General features: G+C 43.6%; 1 protein-coding gene and 1 pseudogene across 1 annotated transcript in view; both read left to right on the top strand.

Moving 5' to 3' along the window:
- LOC126190957 (probable cytochrome P450 6a14) overlaps positions 1-26,364 on the top strand; it is a 58,313-nt gene that overhangs the window by 5,611 nt on the left and 26,338 nt on the right. Inside the window, exons 2-3 of the mRNA XM_049931617.1 lie at positions 14,914-15,143; positions 18,178-18,416. Coding sequence (XP_049787574.1) covers positions 14,924-15,143; positions 18,178-18,416 — 459 coding nt within the window. The 5' untranslated portion in view covers positions 14,914-14,923. The remainder of the gene's footprint in view (positions 1-14,913; positions 15,144-18,177; positions 18,417-26,364) is intronic.
- Positions 21,532-21,649, top strand: LOC126089591 (5S ribosomal RNA; annotated as a pseudogene).

Below are 26,364 nucleotides of genomic sequence, written 5' to 3'. Positions count from 1 at the left end.
TCTATTCTCAGTGCGAATATAATAAACTTTATTGAGACAAAGAAGCTTATGTCCACGAATCGAATCAGCATCGGTTTAGAAAGCGTCGCTCATGCAAAACTCTACTTTCCCTTTTCTCACATCATGTGCTGCTGGAACGTCCCCTTTGAAAAATTACAAATGACTGTGCTAGTAAACTTCTACGTTATTTGATTTTCAAACAGCTGAGCAAAACTCAACGTACTCAAACAGTTTTCTCTTTACTTATTCTGATCATTACTGAACTGACTCCCAATATTTTTAGCGCAACGCAATCTGACTTTCAAAAGTCCCTACAAGAGAATGGCCCCGACTAACAATAACCTATACCTCTCATGAATCACTTACCTCACAAAAATCTTCGTTACTCGAACTACTGCAGTACAGCGAGCGCCAATACTGCCAGCTAAATAAAAGATTCTAACTACCGAAGGCACTAACTACTGATAGACATAGCTAGCAAATAAAAGATTTTGATAGAGAAGAAACAATGTATTTACCCTAATAGTGTTCAAAAGTCTATCAATTCATGACATCCATCTTTACAAATTTCCTTTTTCTGGCGGGCATACGTCCAGATCGTTCGCTTATAGTAACTTCTCAAAACTCTGCATCTCTCTCTCCACATCCACACTGCTGGCGGCTCGCCTCCAACTGCCCAACGCTACAATAACTGTTGTGGGTTGGCAGGAGAGCCAACACCGGTATACTAGAGGAAGCCGAAAGGCACGCGGTTTTAGCTCACGCAGGCTGGCGTGAGGTCTGGAACAGGGCAAGGAAATTAGACTTTAGAAAAACGGACGTAGCTGTTGGAATACTTAACTTTAATCCATTAATGATGAGCGTCGCTCTTGACGGTACATGTTTTACAGTATCAATAGTAACTGGTAATGGCGCCTTGCTAGGTCGTAGCAAATGACGTAGCTGAAGGCTATGCTAACTATCGTCTCGGCAAATGAGAGCGTATTTTGTCAGTGAACCATCGCTAGCAAAGTCGGTTGTACAACTGGGGCGAGTGCTAGGAAGTCTCTCTAGACCTGCCGTGTGGCGGCGCTCGGTCTGCAATCACTGATAGTGGCGACACGTGGGTCCGACGTATACTAACGGACCGCGGCTGATTTAAAGGCTACCACCTAGCAAGTGTGGTGTTTGGCGGTGACACCACAATAACGAATATTCCAAAAATGCCAACCAGCCACAGACTGCACACAGGACAGTCAGTGATTTTCATACAGAGCGCTACGTGGCGTTACCAACATAAAAAACTAAACAGCCTACTTACACTGCAAACTATGGACGAAGGGCGACAGGTAGATTTCGTATTTCTAGATTTCCGGAAGGCATTTAACAGTATGCCCCATTGCAGGCAGTTAATGAAGGTACGAGCATATGGAAAAAGTTCACAGATATGTGAGGCGCTCGAAGATTTCTTAAGTAATGGAAGCCAGTATGTTGTCTTCGGCAGCGAGTGTTCATCGGAGACAAGTGTATCGTCAGGCGTGCCCAAGGAGAGTGATAGGACCGCTATTGTCCTCTATGCACATAAATGATATGGCGGACAGAGTGGCCTGCAATCTGCGGTTGATTGCTGATGTTGCCGTGGTGTACGGTAAGGTATCGAAATTGAGTGACTGTAGGGAGACACAAGACGACTTAGACAAAATTTTCAGTTCGTGTGATGAATGGCAGCTAGCCCTAAATGTGGAAAAATGCAAGTTGAAGCTGATGAGTAGCAAGATCAAACCTTTATAAAGTTCTGATAGAGTATTACTAGTGTCCTTCCTGACACAGTCACATCGTTTAAATGCCTGCGAGTAACGTTGAAAAGCGATACGAGATGGAACGAGCATGTGAGGACTGTGGTAGGGAATGCGAATGGTCAACTTCGGTGTATTTGGAGAATCTTCGGAAAGAGTGCTTCACCTGTAAAGGAGGATGCATATAGGACGCTGGTGCGACCAGTTCTTGAGTACTGCCGCAGTGTTTGGAATCCTATTCAGGTCGGATTGAAGGAGGACATCGAAGCAATTCAGAGGCGGACTGCGAGATTGGTTACCAATAGGCAAGACGTACGTGTTACGGTGTTGCTTTTGGGACTCATGTGGGAATCCCTGGAGGGAAGGGGACGTTCTTTTCAAGAAACACCACTGAGAAAATTTAGAAATGCGGTTGAAACTTCCCCTTCGAAAAAATTATACACGACTGTGCTTAAACTGACACACAATATTTTTAGCGCAACGCAATCTGACTTCCAGAAATCCGTACAAAGGAATGGCCCTGATTAACATTAACCTGTACCTTTCACAAATCACTTACCTCACAAAAATCTTCGTTACTCGAACTACTGCAATACGGCGAGGGCCACTACTGCCAGCTAAATAAAAGATTCAAACTACGGAAGGCACTAACTACTGACAGGGATAGTTAGCAAATGAAAGATTTTAATAGAGAACAAACAATGTATTTACCTTAATAGTGTTGAAAAAGCATAATATACATAGCAGTTCATAATATCCATTCTGTACTCAAAAATCCGCCATCTCATTTCTCACATCCACCACTGCTGGCGGCTCACCTCCAACTGCGCAACGCTACGTGCTGTTCACATCCAGCTGCCGCTGCCCAACACTACAATGGCTGACAACAATGCAAACTAGCCACAGACTGCACACAGCACAGCCAGTGATTTTCATACAGAGCGCTACGTAACGTTGCCAATAAGAAAACATAAACAGCCTACTTACACGGTATTTGAAGCTGCCTGCAGAACAATTCTGCTGCTGCCAACATACACTGCGGGTAAAGACCGACGAAGATACGAGAAATTAGGGCTCATACGGACGCATATAGATAGTCGTTTTTCTCTCGCTCTGTTTGGGAGCTGAAGAGGAAAGCAAATGAGTAATGGTGGTACAGGGTACCCTCTGCCATGCACCCTACAGTGGCTTGCGAAGTACTGATGTAGATGCAGTGTTCAGTTCTATTACGAAACTACGGAGCTAGTTGACGTTTAACGGTCGTGCCATGCTTTGTGCATTCAACACCCTTCTTGGATGGAAATATTTTATTTTTATTTATTTATTTATAGAACCTGCTCTCATTAGCACCGTCAGGCTCCTTCTTATTTCAGACCAGGTTTTCACGCGTACAATACACTTTTTACATCATAGTTACCTAGAACATAATGATTTTAATAAGCAAATAGTATTACAACTATTTGAGTGGTATAGTGAGAATGAGAGTAAATAATACTGACTGTGAACTACAGAAGTTAATACTGGCTGTACTTCTGTTACTGCTACCTCTAGTTATGATAACAACAGTAATACTGAGATTACTGATAATAATAACAATAACGAATTTAAAGGCGTACAAAGTAGATGTTTTCTGATGTAACGAGTCCTGGGTAAAGGACATTTAAGGAAACTGCACCAGGTAAGAACACTGGAAGAAAAATAATAACAGATTGGAAAGAAGGACGTATAGGGGGAACAGGGCAGTGGTAATTATTATTGTTGCCTTAGAAGACATGTCAGTAACTGCCTTCTGAGTCTTTACGTGTTATTTAGTTATGCAACATAATGTGGATGATTATTTCAGAGTCGGGTTGCTGTTACTGAGAAGGTCTTAGAGGAAGTAGTTGAAAAATGGAGTGGGACACAGAGGATTTTGGTGTGACGGGATGGGACGTTGCTGTCATTTTGTTCAGGCAAGAGCGTCAAGGACGAGGGGAGATTATGAGAGACTGTCTACGTTGATAACACAGTAGAGAAGATGCGTGGTATGGAAATCCCTGCGCCTGTCTACACGCAGGCAATACAGTTGTTCATATATTGGCGAAATATGATCATGGAGTCGAACATCACACGTATAAAGAACAACGGCATTCATAACCCGTTCCAGGTGCCGCGAGATTATCTGAGAAACGCCTTGCAAGGTAACATAGCTGAAATCAATAATTCTGATTATAAGTGTTTGTACGTTTTTCTCCTGTTATTTTTGTAAGCTATCTCTGACTGCCAGGGCATCATCTAGACTGAAATCTCAATATATTTACTCCGAATTTTGGAAACAAAGTATGTGATGACTGTATTTCGTTGCTTACAAACAGCGTTACTAAGACAGATAAAGTACAGCTTATATAGGTAGAAAACAGTGTAAAGATTAGTGGAATTCATGTGCCATGACTGATGATGAAGCTGCCCAAGCAAAGCGATAGCAGTACATGACCAATTAGTCCCTGCCGTTACGAAATACCTAAAAGGGAAAGAAACTTGCTAAACGTTCTATACTGACACTCGACAATTTGACATCTCATCCATCGGAAGATTAACCTTGAAAGATGAAATAAAACCTTTATTTCTTCCTGCAGACTTAGCATGTGTAATATAGCCCGTGGACCAGCGGTTCAGTTAGTGGCTGAAGAGGCGATATAGTCGAAAATACATTTGATCAGTTTTAGAGAGCACACAAGAAGGCCTCAGCTCGTTTCAATGAAATTAATAAAACTAAAACATGTAATCAACACAACTGCCTCAGTTTGGGAAGAAATTTCGGCATCAACGCATGAAAAATCTTGGCGCAAACTGTGACAAAAAATGAATGACGCTAAAGATGAAACACCAAAAGAAACGAGTGAAGAGAATCAAGGTGAAACAAACCACGAAAAAAGTGATGAAATTAAGATGTAGACACTCCAGCTGTTTTCAAGCAATTGCAGATTTTACAACAGGTTATTGAGCGAAATGATGTTATTGTGTGGATCCATATAGCTGACGTTGACTGCACAACGGCTGAAGAATTAACTGACGGTCAAATCATTGATGCTGTACATCGAACAACACATGAAAACGAGAAAGAATATGACAACTACAAAGACAAAGAACCTGCGGTTCGAGTACCGCATACATATCGTAAACACTCATTTGATATAGTCTTTCAATACATCGAACGAAGCTCTGCGTCTCCCCCATAAGACATTTTGTGCACAGGTAAAGACGGAGCATTGCGACAAAATCAAGGTCGCTGGTTGCTAAGCAAATGCTCATTCCAGATTCTTTTAGTCCTGCTTAAGAATAGAACATTTTCTTACCATGCGATTTCATGTTTTAAAAAGTTAAATGCAAGTAAATTGTCTGTCACTTCGATACTGTAATAAGGTAGGGAGAGCTATTAATCTTTCACTCACATTTACAGTATCTGACCGTACATTACAGGCGTGTCTTACAGTACAGATACTACACTACTGGCCATTAAAATTGCTACACCACGAAGATGACGTGCTACAGACGCGAAATATAACCGACAGGAAGAAGATGCTGTGATAATCAAATAAATAGCTTTTCAGAGCACCCACACAAGGTTGACGCCGGTGGCGACACCTACAACGTGCTGACATGAGGAAAGTTTCCAACCGATTTCTCATACACAAACAGCAGTTGACGGCGTTGCCTGGTGAAACGTTGTTGTAATGTATCATGTAAGGAGGAGAAATGCGTACCATAACGTTTCCGACTTTGATAAAGGTCGGATTGTAGCCTATCGCGATTCCGAATTATGGCATCGCGACATTGCTGCTCGCGTAGGTCGAGATACAATGACTGTTAGCAGAAAATGGAATCGGTGGGTTCAGGAGGGTAATACGGAACGCCGTGCTGGATCCCAACGGCCTCGTATCACTAGCAGTCGAGATGACAGGCATCTTATCCGCATGGCTGTAACAGATCGTGCAGCCACGTCTCGATCACTGAGTCAACAGATGGGGACGTTTTCAAGACAACAACATCTGCACGAACAGTTCGACGACACTTGCAGCAGCATGGACTATCAGCTCGGAGACCACGGCTGCGGTTACCCTTGACGCTGCATCACAGGCAGGAGCGCCTGCGATGGTGTACTCAATGACGAACCTGGGTGCACGACTGGCAGAACGTCATTTTTTCGGATAAATCCAGGTCCTGTTTACAGCATCATGATGGTAGCATCCGTGTTTGGCGACATCACGGTGAACGCACATTGGAAGCGTGTATTCGTCATCGCCATACTGGCGTATCACCCAGCGTAATGGTATGAGGTGCCATTGGTCACACGTCTCAGTAACCTCTTGTTCGCATTGACGGCACTTTGAACAGTGGACGTTACATTTCAGATGTGTTACGACCCGTGGCTCTATCCTTCATTCGATCCCTGCGAAACCCTACAATTCAGCAGGATAATGCACGACCACATGTTGCATGTCCTGTATGGGCCTTTCTGGATACAGAAGATGTTCGACTGCTGCCCTGACCAGCACATTCTCCAGATTTCTCACCAACTGAAAACGTCTGGTCAATGGTGGCCGAGCAACTGGCTCGTCACAATACGTAAGTCACTACTCTTGATGAGCTGTGGTATCGTGTTGAAGCTGCATGGGCAGCTGTACCTGTACACGCCATCCAAGCTCTGTTTGACTCAATCCCAGGCGTATCCAGGTCGTTATTACGAACAGAGATAGTTGTTCTGGGTACGAATTTCTCAGGATATATGCTCCCAAACTGCGTGAAAATGTAATCACATGTCAGTTCTAGTATAATATATTTGTCCAATGAATACCCGTTTGTCATCTGCATCTCTTCTTGGTGTAGCAATGTTAATGGCCAGTAGTGTAGTTCACATTACACTTTCGTGTAAGATTTTTTAATGTGCCGCCGTTTTCTTTTCGTTTTGTTACTGTTTTAACATGGAACAGTATTTCAGACAGTATTTCCAGTTGACAATTAAAGTCTTACTGTGCTGTATTGTGATGTTACAGGTAAAAAAAAAATTCCTCCGATAATCCGACCTTTCTTGCCTTGCGACGATGCTCTCGATCCTGTAGGGGACGGATTGGCGAGGTTTTACTGTATACAGGGTGTTACAAAAAGGTACGGCCGAACTTTCAGGAAACATTCCTCACACACAAATAAAGAAAAGATGTTATGTGGACATGTGTTCGGAAACGCTTAATTTTTCCATGTTAGAGCTCATTTTAGTTTCGTCAGTATGTACTGTACTTCCTGATTCACCGCCAGTTGGCCCAATTGAAGGAAGGTAATGTTGACTTCGGTGCTTGTGTTGACATGCGACTCATTGCTCTACAGTACTAGCATCAAGCACATCAGTACGTAGCATCAACAGGTTAGTGTTCATCACGAACGTGGTTTTGTAGTCAGTGCAATGTTTACAAATGCGGAGTTGGCAGATGCCCATTTGATGTATGGATTAGCACAGGGCAATAGCCGTGGCGCGGTACGTTTGTATCGAGACTGATTTCCAGAACGAAGGTGTCCCGACAGGAAGACGTTCGAAGCAATTGATCGGCGTCTTAGGGAGCACGGAACATTCCAGCCTATGACTCGCGACTGGGGAAGACCTAGAACGACGAGGACACCTGCAATGGACGAGGCAATTCTTGGTGCAGTTGACGATAACCCTAATGTCAGCGTCAGAGACGTTGGTGTTGTACAAGGTAACGTTGACCACGTCACTGTATGGAGAGTGCTACGGGAGAACCAGTTGTTTCCGTACCATGTACAGCGTGTGCAGCCACTATCAGCAGCTGATTGGCCTCCACGGGTACACTTCTGCGAATGGTTCATCCAACAATGTGTCAATCCTCATTTCAGTGCAAATGTTCTATTTACGGATGAGGCTTCATTCCAACATGATCAAATTGTAAATTTTAACAATCAACATGTGTGGGCTGACGAGAATCCGCACGCAATTGTGCAATCACGTCATCAATACAGATTTTCTGTGAACGTTTGGGCAGGCATTTTTGGTGATGTCTTGATTGGGCCCCATGTTCTTCCACCTACGCTCAATGGAGCACGTTACATGATTTCATACGGGATACTCTACTTGTGCTGCTAGAACATGTGCCTTTACAAGTACGACACAATGTGTGGTTCATGCACGATGGAGCTCCTGCACATTTCAATCGAAGTGTTCGTACGCTTCTCAACAACAGATTCGGTGACCGATGGATTGGTAGAGGCGGACCAATTCCATGGCCTCCACGCTCTCCTGACCTCAACCCTCTTGACTTTCATTTATGGGGGCATTTGAAAGCTCTTGTCTACGCAACCCCGATACCAAATGTAGAGACTCTTCGTGCTCGTATTGTGGACGGCTGTGATACAATACGCCATTCTCCAGGGCTGCATCAGGGATTCCATGCGACGGAGGGTGGATGCATGTGTTCTCGCTAACTGAGGACATTTTGAACATTTCCTGTAACAAAGTGTTTGAAGTCACGCTGGTACGTTCTGTTGCTGTGCGTATCCATTCCATGATTAATGTGATTTGAAGAGAAGTAATAAAATGAGCTCTAACATGGAAAGTAAGCGTTTCCGGACACATGTCTACATAACATATTTTCTTTGTGTGTGAGGAATGTTTCCTGAAAGTTTGGCCGTACCTTTTTGTAACCCCCTGTATATACAGTGTGAATCACACAAAACGTGCTCCGCAAATACTGCGGAACTTGCAAATGCTATTGATGTGCTGTTAGCACAGAATGTATAGGTAGTTAGGGGCTCGTATTGTTAGCCAATGAACAGAGCGTAATAATTCTTAGAGACCGAGCGAGGTGACGTAGTGGTTAGACACTGGACTCGCATTCGGGAGAACGATGGTTCAATCCCGCGTCCGGCCATCCTGATTTAGGTTTTCCGTGATTTCCCTAAATCGCTCCAGGCAAATGCCGGGATGGTTCCTCTGAACGGGCACGGCCGACTTCCTTACCCATCCTTCCCTAATCCGATGAGACCGATGACCTCTCTGTCTGGTCTCCTTCCCCAAAAACAACCCAACAACAATAATAATACTTAGAAAGTGTGATTTTTGTGTACACGTGCAACTTTTTAAATGGAACAGTGCCTATTAGCATTAACAAACTGAAAGCAGGTTAAATTAGATTGTCCGTAGTGTTTGGTGCAGGATTCTAGAGCGAGTCGTTTACGAGGAATCGGAATTTGATAAGTTCCCACACTGACTCTAGTACAGCATCTGTTGTAGCACACACTCAGGAACAACACAAGTGTATACACTAGGTATGTCGATTCTGATTGTAGCCTATCCCCGCTGTTATTCAATCTGTATAACGAGCAAGCAGTAAACGAAACAAAAGAAAGAAGAAATAAAAGAAGAAATAAAAACTGTGAAGTTCACCGATGACATTGTAATTGTGTCAGAGACAGCAAAGGACCTGGAAGAGCAGCTGAACGGAATGGACAGCGTCTTGAAAGGAGGATATCAACAGAAGCAAAACGAGGATAATGGAATTTAGTCGAATTAAATCGGGTGATGCTGCGGGAAAAGAGAGGCTTAAAGTAGTAAATGAGTTTTGCTGTTTGGGGAGAAAAATAACTGATGATGGTCGAAGTAGAGAGGATACAAAATGTAGACTGGCAATGGCAAGGAAAGCGTTTCTGAAGAAGAGAAATTTGTTAACATCGAGTATCGATTTAAGTGTCAGGAGGTCGTTTCTGAAAGTATTTTATGTAGTGTAGCCATGTATGGAAGTGAAACGTGGACGATAATAGTTTAGACAAGAAGAGAATAGAAGCTTTCGAAATGTGGTGCTACAGAAGAATGCTGAAGATTAGATGGGTAGATCACATAACTAATGAGGAGGTATTGAAGACAGTTGGAGAGAAGAGAAATTTGTGGCACAACTTGACTAGGAGAAGGGATCGGTAGGTGGGGCATATTCTGAGGTATCAAGAGATCACCAATTTAGTATTGGAGGGCAGCGTGGAGGGTAAAAATCGTAGAGGGAGACCAAGAGATGAATACACTAAACAGATTCAGAAGGATGGAGGTTGGAGTAGGTACTGTGAGATGAAGAAGCTTGCGCAGGATAGAGTAGTACGGAGAGCTGCATCAAACTAGTCTCAGGACTGAAGACCACAACAACAACAACAAGTGTCCAACACAGGTTGTGTTCAAAATTATGACCTGCAGCGGCAGTACATGCAACCGGCCTAGTACGAATGGAATGCTGCACATAGATTGCGGCAGAGATGTCTGAGCAGGCTGGAGTAATACACTGTTGCACATCATCGGATATAGTTGATATGTCCTTGCAGACAGTGCCTTCAACTTTGCCCACAGAAAAAAGTCTACAGGCATCGAATCTCGGAAGAGCCCGGCAGGCCGTCTGCGTCCAGTCCAACGACTTGAACACAACTTGTGGAAACATGGTGTAATACTTGGTGCAATTTGGGCTGGACAGCCATCATTTTGGTATCACAAATTCCTGTTCTGTCTATGAAACTCGGGTGTGTGAACTGATGGTTCACCATCCCACACCACACGTTTATGGTTGAACGACTACTGCACACGTGCTAGCATTTCGGCAGAGATGTGTGAGCAGGCTGCAATAGTACGTCGTTGCATATAAGTGTCGTCTCCATCTGACAAACCCAACGGGGATTGTCAAGAGACAAGTAGTGGAGGTTTCGGAGGTTTACCCAGCCATAATTGGTTGACGTCCTTTCAGCACTAAACAAGATGCATGATACATCTGGGGTATCCTGTCTTAATGCCCGTGTACAGAAGTTAACACGATTCTCATAATCGTTTCCATGCTGATCTTGGTGGAGAGGGATGTGATTGGAATGGAACCTTTATGGACGGCGATTGCGTAGGACATTTCTCCGACTCATGCCACTTCCTCGTGCGATTGCGCTAGAGCTAAAGTGCGGATCAACTGCAACAGCAGCAAGAACATTAATTTCCCCCTATTCTGTAGCCACTTGTTTCCTTGTTACGTTGTCAAGGTGTTACACTACGACTTTCACGTAACTGCTTCAAAATGTTGCTAAATAATTTCCGAGATGGTTGACGTCAATTGGGATATCTCACCGCATACAGTTTACACAAGAAGAGATTAGAAGATTTTGAAATGTGGTGCTACAGAAGAATGCTCAAGATTGGTAGGGTAGATCACGTAACTGATGAGGAGGTACTGAATAGAATTGGGGAGAAGAGGATCTTATGGAGCAACTTGACAAGAAGGAGGGATCTGTTGGCAGGGCACGTTCTGAGGCATCAAGCCATCACTAATTGATACTGGAGGGAAGCGTGGAGGATAAAAATTGTAGTGGGAGACCAAAAGATGAATACACTGAGCAGATTCAGAAGGATGGAGGTTGCAATAGTTACTCGGAGAAGAGGCTTTCACAGGATAAAGTAGCATGGAGTGCTGCGTCAAACCAATCTTTGGACTGAAGATTACACAACAACAACAACAACAACAACAACAACAACAACAAAAACAACACACAGTACAAGAACGTATTCCATTGTTTCTACTTTCCCCATATACGATGAGCATGTCGCCTTTTTCTGCACTGGTACATCCCATCGCCCACTCACGACCTACTGCTCGAACCGTCATTCACTAACTGATTAGCAACTCGCAGTGAACTCAAGGACCACACAAGCAAACATAACACCATCGTTCCCAGTATCTACGCTAGTTGAATGGCAGAAGCAAATGTCCGTGTGGAAACTTTTCACAACACGGTGAATCGTAAACGACTCGCACTAGAGTCCTGTAACAAACGTCACTGACATTCGAATTTACCCTACTTTCAGTTTCGTAATGTCGTTAGGCCTTGTTCCATATAAAAAAGTGTTTGTGTGCACAAAAAATACACTTTCTAAGTATGATTAGAGTCTGTTTATTGCCCAATAGTACGAGCCCCTGAATGCCGATCCATTCTCTGAAAACCGTGCATTTTTCATTTCCGCAATATTGACGGTGCAAGTTTTAAGTGATTCACCCGTTATACACTGCGCAACAAAATTAAAGGATCACTTTTTCGAAACCCGATAACTGTCTCACACTGCGACGCATAATTTGGAAATTTCGCACAGAGGTGTCCACAATCTTCATCTGTAATGGTGCTACAGTGTGGTACGCTGTGACGTCACCCTCGGGCTCAGCAATAATTCGAAGTGTAAACACATGCGAAAAATGGCCAAAGTTCAGAAGTTCATGTGAGCTGTAAGGTGGGTTAATAATGCCACAATGCCACCGTATGTCACCACAATTATTCTGTCCTAAGCCCTTGTGGACGTGTCACAAGATGGGAAAGTCATGACATCTCTGTTAGCCATATTTCAACGCTTACTATGACGCCTCTGCAATTGAGGTCAGAAGAACGATATCGAGCGTTGAAATCATGCGGTTTTCTTGTGGGTGGCCGAGGGAAACTTTACAGACATACAGCCACTCAGAATCTGTACTGATAAAAGTACGTTTGACGCTGCTGCCCTGGGCGCTGCAGCCCTACTGTGAGGACTTCGTAGAGCCGCAACCACACTGAACGCGATCTGCCCCTATGTAAAGTAGTGTGACCACAGTTTTTGCTCCGTTACACGGATTGGAATCATTAGGAACCGTTCAGAACGATTCGATGAAAACCAAACCGCGATCCGAAGCAGCAAACAGGTTTCAGGTTTTTTCAGGGCTTCTGTTTTGTTTCCTTCTGTGGCGTGATCGCAGGAGAGGGCTGCATTATCATCTACGTGAATAAAACGGCTAACGGTCCTTCTGAGATGCGTCAGTTCTGCATCTCGCTCAGTGGCACCCTCACATTTTTGTTGAGCACTTCAAAAATGTACCTGTGAGAAATTTCGACACCAATTTCTCTCCAGGCCTCTCTAATACCTGAGGGTTAGGAAACTCCTTCGACTCCCCATAAGTGGGTTTTGCCTACCTTCAGGTGCTAGACCAGCCAAAAGAGTAAATTAGTGTCTACGTTTCTGACATGTACGTTTATAAACTCATCCTTCAATTTTGTTGCAGTACATATAAATATCGCAATTACTGGTAGAATGTCAGTTCTTGCAACAAACAGGTTTTTTGAATGTCATAACCAGAGACTTTCAGCATTTCGTCTTAGCGATTCATTTGACGATCTCTGTTCACTCTTGATGTACGGGGGAAAAGTTTAATGTTACGCACAAATGTTGACTTTCACTTCCTGTCGACACGTAATTAGGGATGAATTCTTACAAATGCACGCTACACAGGTGTGATAACCGAAATTTTCATTCTGTATATATCATCTTCGGTTCGGTATCCACGTTCTTTTGTTCGCTCAATTTCTCTTTCGTGTGTTAAAATACCATGAGCACAGTTCGTTGTTTGCAGGATCATGGGGAAGATTTAATTCCCAACGTGTGAATAACCATTTGTCTTCCATTAGCGTCAGCGGAACAATCTATACTGGCGTTTCTTTTTTGTTCAGATTAGAAAGCCTTAGTTGAAAAATTGTTATCAATGTGCCTTTCCTTTCATATAATTAAACTCATGGTTTGACCGAGGTTGTGGCAGAGAAATTAATGTCCTGAAGCGTCTGTGAAGGTTTATGGAGGTAAGGAAGATGGGTTTAACGTCCCGTCGACATCGAGGCACTGAAGAGCTATCAAAGCCAGCTGTGTGACAGGAAACGTGCCAACTTGAGGCAATGAAGGTGTGTTAGATGCGAGATATACGCGAGGGTATAGCACAGAGAACGTCACGACAACCTGCAGTCCACAAAGATACACTGTATACTGATTTCGCAAGTATTCTCTGTTCCTATAGCTCCCATGGCCTGTCTTTGTGAAGTTTTATTTATGTTCCACATTTTTATTATTTCTCATTTTTATTACTTCTTGCCGTAAGTCTTGTGACAATTGTTTCAAGAACGTGTCACAAAGGGCTTCTTCATAGTGGCCTATACTTGGCCATTTTTCTAAGCGTTGGATATTATCAGCACCAGCTTCTTATCTCATGATTGCGGTATAACCTTAAGTATTTATCTTATCCAACATCTTCGTGCTGTAGTGAGTCAGAAATGATATATGATAAACAAAACTTCTCAGAAATTACAAAATGGATATTCGTCCGAATTTTCATAACCAAACGAAGAGTGGGAAATGGACAAATGAGGTATCAAAGTAGCGAGCTTGAGATCTAGTTTTGTGAAAAAAGATTTACTTGTTTTAAACCAAATCTGACGTTTTCATTTCTTATCAGATCTCCCCCCCCCCCCCCAGACTGGCAACATCTCATGCGTCTTATGAATGTCATCTCTGTGCCCTGTGTATGTGTTAGGTCTTTCTTACTGTAAACGAGACTGAACTATGAGAGCTAACAAGTGCACCTATTACTTATACTGTTTTACTGTCATTTACTTCCGCACTCTGTTGCCTAGTGTTCTTTGTATCCTATGATGTTAATTTAATTTAGTGTGGATATAATATTCAATCTCGTAACTTACAGCACAACCTAAGAAATCAAAACGGGAAATACGCTCCAAAATATGACCAGCAGCGCATGGTCTTTTACTTTAAAATCCCTTGTCATACTCTTTCTATGAGAAGTCTAGACAATTTATTGAGCTTTTCGGATTGTCCTCAGCGAAAATCATGGTGTTCATCTAGTTATGAGGACCTGTTTTAGTGCCTGGGTTGATCACGTTTTTCCATTGTTTAACAATGTCGCCAATATAGATATTTAAAGTATAGCCTATAGGGTACACCCGTCTTCTCTCTAGCGGGGTTTCTTACGTAATTTGTCATGTATGTGTGTGTGTGTGTGTGTCTGCTAGCGCGCGCCTTTGTTTGCGTGTTTGTGTGCGTGTGTGTGTGTATGTGTATGTGTGTGTGTGGGTGGGTGTGTGGGTGGGTGGGTGTTTAGAAAAAGGCGTAGAGCGTGAAGTGGTGGTTGGTGAAGGCGCGCGCGCGCGCACACACACAAACACAGACAGAGAGAGGAAGGCTTGAGTGGTATCAACAATTTTCTGTGAAATTATTGACAGTAATATTTCCGTCAGCACATGAGAACCAATGCAATGCCCATATGTTATTTTGCAGAATCGCCAGCATGGCCTTCTACGCAGAGTCGTGGCTAACCGAGGTGTTGGTAGCCCTGTCGCTGGTAGTGGCGGCAGTATACGCGTGGTTCTCGTACTCTTATAAGTACTGGCAAAGGAAGGGTGTGCCCTACCTCGAGCCGCGGTTCCCCTTCGGCAATGTCTACAACAGTTTCGTGGGAAAGACGTCCGCGCCGAAGGAACTGAATGAAGCTTACCTGCAGTTTAAAGGTAAGATGACACACCAAAAAGCTTCACTCATTCTTGCTTCTTTTTGTACTCATAGCTCAGCCGGACAAGAACCTTATAATTAGTTTCGGAGATATAGACTCATTTCTGATCCGTTATTAAGAAACTCACGATCACTGCAAAGAACTATTTGAGGTCTCATAGCTTCCATATACGAACTAGATGGAGTAATTTTTTCTTCGATATTTAAACGGCTTTCTTAATTATTGTTTGGTTGACGTTTCGTGCTTTGAAATGAATACGGTGTCGGTTTGGTTGTTCAACCGCATGACCTCTCTTAGTGTGTCAGTTTGTTTTTTAATTATTTGAATGTTGACAACGCAAAAGTTTACGCAATGCAAGGTTCGTAGGATAGCGACGCAATAATGCAAGTAACAAGGCATATTATTCCATCACCTGAGTCTCTGTAGGGAAATCATGCATCTGTTTTCTTCTAATGACTAAATTTGGACACGTGTTACATGTTCCGAAGATATTTCGTCCACACAGGTGAACTAACTGAATTCGGTGTTGTTGTTAGTTGGGCTGATGGACGCTGTCATTGTCATCCAACAATGAATCGAAAACGCAACCATATGAAGTAATGAAGAACACCAAACTTAATTAATGAACCCAATTCAAGACAAAGGAAGTACAACATATAATATATACGGAATCATGTGAAGCGCAACGATATCTGATTCAGTTACTGGTACGATGTAAGAACTTCCTAGTAATCTCTCCTTAGCACAGGGAAAGTCGAGTAAATAAATAAAAAGAGGGTGCTTAACACATCGCGTAAGCCGGCCGCTTTGGCCGACCGGTTCTAGGCGCTTCAGTCCGTAACTGCGCTGCTGCTACGGTCGCAGGTTCGAATCCTGCTTCGGGCATGGATGTGTGTGATGTCCTTAGATTAGTTAGATTTAATTAGTTCTATGGGACTATGAGACAGCTGTGGATATATTAGGACAGAGTTCCCACAGTTATCTGAAGATGAGATGAATGACATGTAAAACATTTTTCAGTGTGGGACTGGAGCCTGAGTCACATGCGTAACAGTATCGTCTACAAGAAAACACTCAATCTAATTGTAACAAAATATTTGAAGATTCTTTTTCTATTTTTTTTCAAATATCGGCTTACTTTGCACATATAATCTGCTAACGGATGATGGGAAGCTTTCTGTATTGCCTATCCACGCACAAGATCTACTCGCGATCAAGTTAGTGCAGAAAGAATCTGGAATAAACGGTCCCACATGTGAGATGTTTTCCCCCTGTTACACACAAGGCGTGTCCTATGGATTTCTTTCACTCCATGTGAGCCGTATCACCAAAGGAACTCCACCATACGCCTGGCATTACTTTATCAGTCACAGATATAGCCCGAAGACTCTTTGTCGGCCTGCCAGAGAACCATTCACTGTCACGCCTCGAAACGAACTCCCATTCGACCACAAGTAAGGGCGCTCAGTTCTGCAGAAACCGGGCCCACTACAGCAGCTAACCAATCAGGAAAAACGTGAAACGTGCTGCACGTCCATTGGATCCGCACACCTAAGTTCTAGCAATAACCTCAAGCTGTGCGACCGAAGCTAGCAGCACTTGGAGCTTTAATCAGAGCGACTCCCCAAGCAAGGGCGAATTCGAATACAGCTTTCACTGTCCTCACTAAATAACTTGGTAACAACCCAGATAGTATGTAACCATCCCCACACTATCATCAATACTAAACAACTTGGTACAACTGAGATACTGTGTAACAGTCCCAGTTTGGTAACAACATAAAGCACGTAACCATTCACACACTACCACTTTGAGCTCTACACGTCCACTATAAACAACTGAAAAACTCACTGTTCCCCAGCTTTGTGATGCACAATGACACTGGGCAACGGAAGTCTTGGAATAGTATCAGGATCAGTGGCTGTGGGTTCTCTTCACTTACGAGTGCAGGATTTATTTCAACTCTGATCATCGACTTACATAAATGTGAAGACGCCCAGGTAGCAATGCACGTTACAGGCATGCAGTATCACAGGCTCATCAAAGTGATGGGTCACGCATGTTTGAGGCCAATATCATGATTGAATACTGGACGCTTCTCTTCGCTACCGAGGGTCATTTGAGGACTGTGTAGTGTGAGGACAGCATGACCTGTCGTCAGCGTGGACCGCCATCGAAAATAACTAGAGTCTTGTGCCCGAACACCCCCACCACTTTCTGAACAGCAGGCCAAGAAGGATACAATCGCACATAAACCAGGCATTCTGCCCGAGGGAATCACACTGACTGTCTAGCGAACAAAGATATTTTGTTGTAATTTTTTTTTCATTAAGTCGTCATCCCATGATTCTACAACCACATTAGATCACGCTGGTCTACAGAAGATTGAGTTCATAAGCTTGGGTCATATAACATTCTTTCACTGTTGTCTGGTGACACTTTTTGTGTGATTCCGGGCTGGAAGGATACAACAACTGAATTTGGGATCCAAGTACTTTATAGTTCGTGGGATGCTGCTACGGAGTGTTCGATGTTACCCAGTAGTAGATCGAAATTTCACAAATGTGAATAGATATGCAATATCGAAGTAACTACACATACTTTGATTATTCTTTTCTTCTTAAAGTACAGTAAACGTTTCTTTAGTTTAGTAAAGCTTATTATTACTCTGATCGCCTATAATCTACGTTCACACGCGTTCGCAGATATGAGTCAAAACATTTTCGAACAGTTTGCATACAGGAAGTACGTGACTGAAAAAGTATATCTGTGAAACAAACTCTGCAGTTTCTGGTTAAAATTATACCAAAATAGACACGTGTAGAGTTCCAACTTCAAATGGAAATTTTATGAAGTATCAACTGCATAAAATGGCCTTTTACGATAGCAAAATCTGCAGCAGTATATGCACTTTAGGAGCATTTATCTCTGTTCATATAACGAGTCTGATTAGGAATCGCAAGTGTAAGAGTTTACGTGAAATCTGTTTATTTGAAACGTGAAGCAAATGTAAGCCATATTGTTTGTTCCAGGCCAACGTTTCGGCGGAATATATTTCTTTAACCGACCGGGTCTGGTGATAGTGGACCCAGATCTGATCCGTACAATTCTCGTCAAGGACTTCTGGACCTTCCAGGACAGAGGAGTGAAGACGGACGAAAATGAACCTCTGAACGGCCACCTTTTCCTACTTGGCGGGAACAAATGGAGGAGGCTACGTGTGAAGCTGACGCCCACGTTCACTTCTGGCAAGATGAAGATGGTGTTTCAGGTGAGGTGGCTCGCTCACTACTTTCAACACACGGCGACCTCTTCGCCTAATTTTGCAGTATGCAGAATTGGTCCTAGACTTGCGGAGCACGTTGCGGACTTTCGGCCTGTAGCTTAATGCTCTGTTGTCCCAAGGGTCTGCTTCTGGCTTTAGGGTGTGAGCAGCTACGCACAAGTAACTCAGAAACATCTCAATGAGTGAATGAGGTGGTGCAGCGGTTTCTGGAGTGCTTCCAGGAGACAGCGATTCAAATCCCTATTCAGACCACCCAGATTCCGATTTCCAGTGGTTTCCCCAAAACTTTTTTTCCTTTAAAACCCACATCTGGAGCTTGTGTTCCACTGCGAAAGAGCACGTCATCAGACCTTGCCGTCTTTACGGTCCCGTCCATCTAAAAAGGTGTTATATTGAACGAGACCTTATTGTAAGTTCCAAGGAAAATGTCTGTTTTTTTAAATGCTGTTTGCTATGTTTTACGATTACTGAAAACGTTCGTAATGTGCTAGTCCCTACTCCTGAAGTGTGTGTAATCTAATTGTGTAACGGAACTTCCACCAACGGCGATGGTTGAGGGATTGACAGTTTAACGACAAGCAGGTCGTTTTAGACGCAGATTCGTTACGAAATTTCAGTCGCACAATTCACGTAAGTATTCAAATAATCCTTTTGTGACCCTGAAACTAAATCAGCAATAACATAACATTATTATAAATATACTGTTTTAATATCAAGGTCTGGAATGTTGTAGGCAAACTAGCGTGAGCTTCCGACAGTCCCCCTAATTAGCTTTCTCTGTTGGAGCACAGATCTACGGATACTGGATTTCATTCTGGAGAGCTATGGTTGTTTGCAGCACGCACTCAAACCAACTCTAAGCTCCAACTCCACCTCCAGCTCCTTATGGGAGTAGGCGGGCTACCGTGTCACAAAATTCTGTTCATCCAAGATGTTTTGCCCTGTTATTCAATTTCAAGATTTAGATTAGATTGATGTAACTCTAAAATTACTTTGGTTGGTTTCAAAGAGTTTCACAATTCTTGTATCTTTCTTAGAGGTGGGGGAAACCTCTTTAAAATCTCATCTAGGATTGGATAGCTGGTGCTTTCATGTTTCATGTGTGATGTACAGTTTTATTCAGGTCTTACTCTATCGCGTCTGATTCGTTGTCTTTTCTTTTCTGTAGAGGAATGCACAGGTACTTAGGCCCTAGCAGGTTGGTGTCCAGTCTATGGAATCCTATTTTTGCTGCAAATTTTGTGTGTTTTTTGCTTTGTGTATTTTTTGGCCTTCTTGTATCTGTCCCATAGCGGAGAAACGCGCCTCCCTCTATGCAGGTGCCATATGTGTGGCTGTTCATGTGTACGGGCTTTGCGTGCTCTGTTGCAGGTTTTATGGACGGTTATGGATTAGTGTTCCCTAGGGTACTTCGCTTGTTCTACAACGGTGATCAACCTTATCAAACCGAGTCTGTTCTCCACTCTGCGGTTTACTTGTTCTGCGTAAGAGGCATGTGATGGAATAACGTGCCTCGTCATTCCCAGTTACTTTGTCCTGCCTACAGAAATAAAAAAGTTTGTATCCTTATAATGAATTCCTTGGAAACTCCTACTTGTGGTAAAACATACTTGTTAACCATTTGTTAGGAGCCACTGTTTTAGGCCTTTCGTGGAGTACAGTTGTAATTAACTCGGCCACCCGTGCTGGGATTCCGTGTTTTACGTGACAGAGCCAGCTGGGCTGGCCGAGCGGTTCTAGGCGCTACAGTGTGGAACCGCGCGACCGCTACGGTCGCAGGTTCGAGTCCTGCCTCGCGCATGGATGTGTGTGATGTCCTCGGCAGTTAAGTCCCATAGTGCTCAGAGCCATTTGAACCATTTTTTAAAATTTTTTTTACGTGAGAGAGACTTGAGAGCTACTAGTACATATTGTCGAACGCCCTCTATTTGTAAGTCAAGTGGTGAGGTGCCGTCACTGAGATTGAGTCCCTTGACTTATGGTTGGTGATGTGGATTATGTCGTCAAATGTAGCTTGTTTCTTCTTTGATCATTTTAACTGATGAAAGGCTACAATTTAAAAATACGGCAAATGAAGTAGGCGAAAGGAAATACAAACGTCTAAGAAATTGACAGGAAGTGTAAATTTGCTAAGCGGGAATGGCTACATGACCAATGTAAGGATTTAGAAGCATACCTCACTAGGGCAAAGACACATACCGTCTACAGGAAAATTAAAGAGACCTTTGAGGAATAGAGAAGCATTTGTATAAATATCAGGAGCTCAGATGATAAACAGGTCCTAAGCAAAGAAGGGAAAGCTGAAAGATGGAAGCAGTTTATACAGGGTCTACACAAGGGAAATGAAATTGAAAGCAATGTTATTGCAAGGAAAGTGGACGTACACTGCGAGAAGAATTTTAGAAAGCTCTGAAAGACGTCAGTCTAAAACAGGCCCCGGGAGTAGACGATATTCCCTCAGAACTTCTGGAAGAGCCTTCGAAGGCAGAGCCATGACAAAACTCATCCATCTGGTGTGCAAGATATATGAGACAGGCGAAATACCCTTAGAATTCAAGAAAAGTGTTGTAATTCCAATTCCAAAGTAAGCAGTTGCTGATAGATGTGAACATTACTGGACAATCAGTTTAATAAGTCATGGTTGCGTAATATTAACACGAATTCTTCACAAAAGATTGAAAAACTTGTAGAAGCAGATCTCAGGGAAGATCAGTTTGGATTCCGGAGAAATATAGGAACACGCTAGGCAATACCAACTCTGCGACTTACCTTAGAAGATTGCTTAAGGAAAGACAAATCTACGTTTATAGCATCTGTGTACTTGGAGAAGCCATTTGCCAATGTTGACTAGAATACCGTGTTTGAAATTCTGAAGATAGCAGGGGTAAAATACAGAGACCATAAGTCAGTCAGAAGAGTCGAGGGGCATGAAAGGGAAGCAGTAGTTGAGAAGGGAGTGAGTCACTGTTGTAACCTATCCTTGATGCTATTCAATATGTACATTGAACAAGTAGTAAAGGAAACTAAAGAAAAATTAGGAATAGTAATTAAAGTTAAGGGAGAAGATATACAAACTTTCAATTTTGCTGATGTCGGTGTAGCCAAGGGCCTTGCCGCAGTGGTAACACCGGTTCCCATCAGATCACCGAAGTTAAGCGCTGTCGGGCTGGGCTAGTACTTGGATGGGTGACCATCCGGTCTGCCGAGCGATTTTGGCAAGTGGGGTGCACTCATCCCTTGTGAGGCTAACAGGGGAGCTATTTGATTGAAAAATAGCGGCTCCGGTCTCGGAAACTGACATACGGCTGGGAGAGCGGTGTGTTGACCATGTGCCCCTCCACATCCGCATCCAGGGTCCGAGGATGACACTGCGCCGGTCGGTACCGTTGGGTCTTCGTGGCTTGTTCTGGAGGAGGTTAGTTCAGTTTTAGTTTTGATGACATTGTAATTCTGCCAGACACTGCAGAGAACTTGGAAGAGTAGCTAAACGTAATGGACAGTGTCTTGAAAGGAGGACACTAGATGAACATCAATGTTAACGTAATGTACTCGAATCAAGTCCTATGATACTAAGAGAATTGGATTTAGAAGCGAGACATTTAAAATAGTAGATGAGTTTTGCTATTTGGGCAACAGAATAACTGATGATGGCTGAAGTGGAGAGGATATAAAATGTAGACTGGCAACGGCAAGAAAAGTGTTTCTGAAGAAGAGAAATTTGTTAACATAGAATACAGATTTAAGTGTCAGGAAGTTTTTCCTGGAGGTATTTAGCGGGAGTGTAGCCGTGTATGGAAGTGAAACATGGACAATAAACAGTATGGAGTAAAAGAGAATAGAAGATTCCGAAATGTGGTGCTACAGAAGAAAGTTGTAATTTAGGTGGGTAGATCACGTAAGTAATGAGGAGGTACTGAATGGAATTTGGGAGACAAGAAATTTGTGGCCCAACTTTGTTCAAAAGAAGGTATCGGTTGATAGGACACATTCTGGGATATGCAAGGGATCACTAGTTAAGTATTGGTGGGAGGTGTGGGTGATAAAAAATCGTAGAGGGGGACAAAGAGATGAATACAGTAAGAAGATTCAGAAAGATGTAGGTTGCAGTGGCTATTCGGAGATGAAGAGGCTCGCACAAGGTACAGTAGCGTGGAGAGCTGCATCAAACTAGTCTTCAGACTGAAGACCAGAACACCAAAAATAACGATTCCTTTTAGGTTTATATTTGTATTAGGTTAGTGTTTACGATTCACAATTGAATTGTTAGTTATTTCATTGGTCGATACTGCCTTGCACCACGTACTAACTGTTTCTGTAGTACTGCACGCCAAGGAGTTACTTAAAGCTGAGTGCGGACAAAAAGGGCAACATGGGCAACAAATTCCTCAGAAGCTACATTCGGCTAAAAACTGGCTGCGAAAGGGGGGTGTCATGTTCTGCAGGGGTGGGCAGTTACTGCCGTGAGAGAGAGCAGAGCGAGGAGGCGGTAGTTTACAATGCTGGAGGCCAAAGAACCCTTGTACAATGGGCAGTGCAGAGAGATTGAACTCTGGTAGCCCGAAAAATATTTCGGAACCTCGTACCTGGATGAAGAGTGCTGGGGGCAGAACATGGAGAAAAAGACATCCTTCTAGTGTAAGGAATACTTGCAATCACAGGCGATGATCGCAAGCTGACGTCCGAGGAATCTTCTCACGGGAAGTGCCAGAGCACATTGCCCACTGGAAACCACAGATGCGTATTTGATTGGAAGTTTCAAAAATGTAGGAGGAGAAACTACCACAAAGTCTTCTGAAAGGAGTATGAGCTCCAGGCGACAGGCTGATACGTGGTCTATGTTGTGGGAGGTAATGTTTTGTAACAGCTGCTTGGATTCGGAGGAGGAGGAGGAGGGGAGATTAGTGTCTAGCGTCCTGTTGACTATTAGGTTATTAGAGATGGAGCACGAGTTCAGATTAGGGAAGGGTGGAGAAGAAAAGCGGCCATGCGCTTTCGAAAAAACCATCCCGGCATTTGCCTTAAGCGATGCAGGGAAATCACGAAAAACCTGTACCAGGATGGCTGGGCACAGGGTTGAACCATCGTCCTCCGGAATGCGCGTCTGTTGTGCTAATCACTGCGCTACCCCACTCCTCGCCTGACTGCAAACATAGGCACCGCATGTCCAGGAGGGAGCATGGACACACTTCGCTGCAGGGGTCGTACGAAGACACTTTCTCGCACGGTGGACCTAGAGACTTCGCTGGCGAGAGCCACAGAGGAGAATCTGCTGGTCAGATTTGGAGAAATTTTGATTTAGCCACAAATAATGTCTGAAGTCGTTTCTCTGTGACCACAGTTGTTATTTTGTTTTCTCGAGCAACGACTCTTCACCTTACTGTGGGGTCTGACACACCTTGAAGTGTTTCCTCATGGATGAATACCCGAATTTCTGTTCCTGACTAGTCAACAAACAGAAATTTTGACTCGTATTCTTTCTTGTACTGAAGTAATTTCAGCCCTAGGAGGTTGCAGACTGCATACTGCGTCCACAGTGTAGGCAGAGAATTACGGTACGCCGCATTGTCTGCACTGTGGCCAACGCACCCACGGGAAGATCATTGGTGCTGTATAAACGCTAGCAAATGAAATAAAACCGAAACTCATTGTTTCGTTATTCGTTTTATGTAAGTCCCTAGGTGTAGGCTGTCGATGGCAGGGTCGTTTTAATCATTTACAGGTGTGAGGATTCAGCTGCAGAGACAACATTAGCAAGCCACATATACACACTGTATGTTACAAAAAAAAACAAAAAAAACAAAAAAACATGGGGGTTTACACACTTATGGACAGCAGGTGGAAAAAAGGGGCTGTACTGTGCAGGAATTACCCTTCTAGTGACTGTCCCGCCACCGACAGTTAGAGAAAAGTGTGCTTACTTGCAACTGTCTACATCTACGTCTACTTCTTCATGGTTACTCTGCAATTCACAATTAAGTGCCTGGTAGAGGGTTCATCGAACCATTTTGATACTGCTTCTCTAGCATTCCACTCTCGAATGGCGCGTGGGAAAAAGGAACACCTAAATCTTTCCGTTCGAGCTCTGATTTCTCTTATTTTATTGTGATCGTCATTTCTCCCTACGCAGGTGGGTGTCAACAAAATATTTTCGCATTCGGAAGAGAAAGATGGTGATTGAAATTTCGTAAATAGGTCTCGCCGCAAAGAAAACCGCTTTTGTTTCAGTGACTGCCACCCCTATTCGCGTATCGTATCAATGACACTGTCACCCCTCTTGCGCGATAAAACGAAACGATCTGCCCTTCTTTACACTTTTGCGATTTCCTCCGTCAATTCTACTTGGCAAGGATCCCACACCTCGCAGAAATATTCCAGCAGAGGACGCACAAGTGTAATGTAGGCTGTCTCTTTAGTGGGTTAGTCGCGTCTACTAAGTGTTCTGCCAACAAAGCGCAGTCTTTGTTTCGCCTTCCCCACAATATTATCTATGTGGTCTTTCCAATTTAAGTTGCTCGTAATTGTAATTCCTAGGTATTTAGTCAAATTGACAGCCCTTAGATTTGTGCGATTTATAGTATACCCAACATTTATCGGATTTCTTTTAGTACCTATGTGTATGACCTCGCACTTTCTTCAATCAAAGAGTCAAAAGGCACATCACGAACGATGGGAAAAGATAAAGATAAAACAATGTGGAACTCCTCTAGAATGATGATATGAAAACAGCTTGCACTGTTGGGCCAAACCGTTGTAATAACGGGTTGGTCGACTTTTAGAACGCAATACATCACCGATTTTGCGTGGCTTGTTGTGACAAGCCCTCATTAGGTTTCTAGAGGCACGCGGTAACAGACGCCTACACACAGGTCACGCGGTCCCCGTACGTAATAGGTCAGTGGTCTGAGGACGCAGATAGTTTACGACACCCCAAATGTATGTCATCAGTTTCAGATCAGGCTAATTTGGAGGACAAGACAACAACATGAATTCACCATCATGCTCCTCTAACCAGTTCAGTACGATTCTGGCCTTCTTACACAGACAGATATCCTGCTGGAAGATGCTATAGCCATCGGGAAATACACCAGCTATGAAGGGATGCAAGTGGTCCTCACCAATGTTGACATAGTCTACAGCTGTCTCGCTGTTTTCGGTTACTGCCGAAAGTCCTACGGAGGCCCAGGTGAATGTCTCACGTAGCATAAAAATGACGTTATCAGGCTGCGATCCATGGCGCCCTTCATGTTTGGTGCAGCTGTTCACTTGGATGGTGGCGTTTCCAATCACGACCATCAATCTGGTGTAATACGAAACGTGATTCATCTGACCGCGCGATACGTTTCCATTGAGTCACGTCGCAATATGCATGATGACGTGTCCACTAACAACGTAACTGACGATGTGGTTGGGTAAACATAGACAGACGTCGGAGTTGTTTGATACAGAGCCCTGCGTTCAGCAAGTGTTCCAAACAATGTACTTTGTCGCTAGAGATACCAAAGATCGCCGCCTGCCGTGTTTTGTAGAGAAGGCAAAAACAGCCGTCATCCACGTTCTGCGATGAGGCTTGGGCGTCCAACGCCTTGTCACCTCCAACCACTTTCCGTGACGGTCACGACGGAGTAGCTCAATGTGCCGACTAGCCGTTTCCTCGAAGTTCGTTCCCAGGCGGAGGAGGCGAAGCAGTCTTCCCTTTGTCAAAGTCTCTTATGTAAGTCGATTTCCCCATTCGCGGCCCTTATCACCACTAGGGTGATTCCTCACTTGTCACTGCCCAGTTTATATAATTTTCTTATTACAACATGTCCCCACAGGGTCACCATGCACCTGTCGGTCTCGTTCTGGAAAGTGGTCATAAGGCTTTGGCTCAATTCGTGTACGTACTCAGCTGTTTCTGCTAATGAAGTCGCAGGTGTCTATGGCACTTTAAACG

This window comes from Schistocerca cancellata, chromosome 6 (genome assembly GCF_023864275.1).
Source record: "Schistocerca cancellata isolate TAMUIC-IGC-003103 chromosome 6, iqSchCanc2.1, whole genome shotgun sequence".
Lineage (NCBI taxonomy): Eukaryota > Metazoa > Arthropoda > Insecta > Orthoptera > Acrididae > Schistocerca > Schistocerca cancellata.
This window is presented reverse-complemented; position numbering and strand designations above follow the sequence as displayed.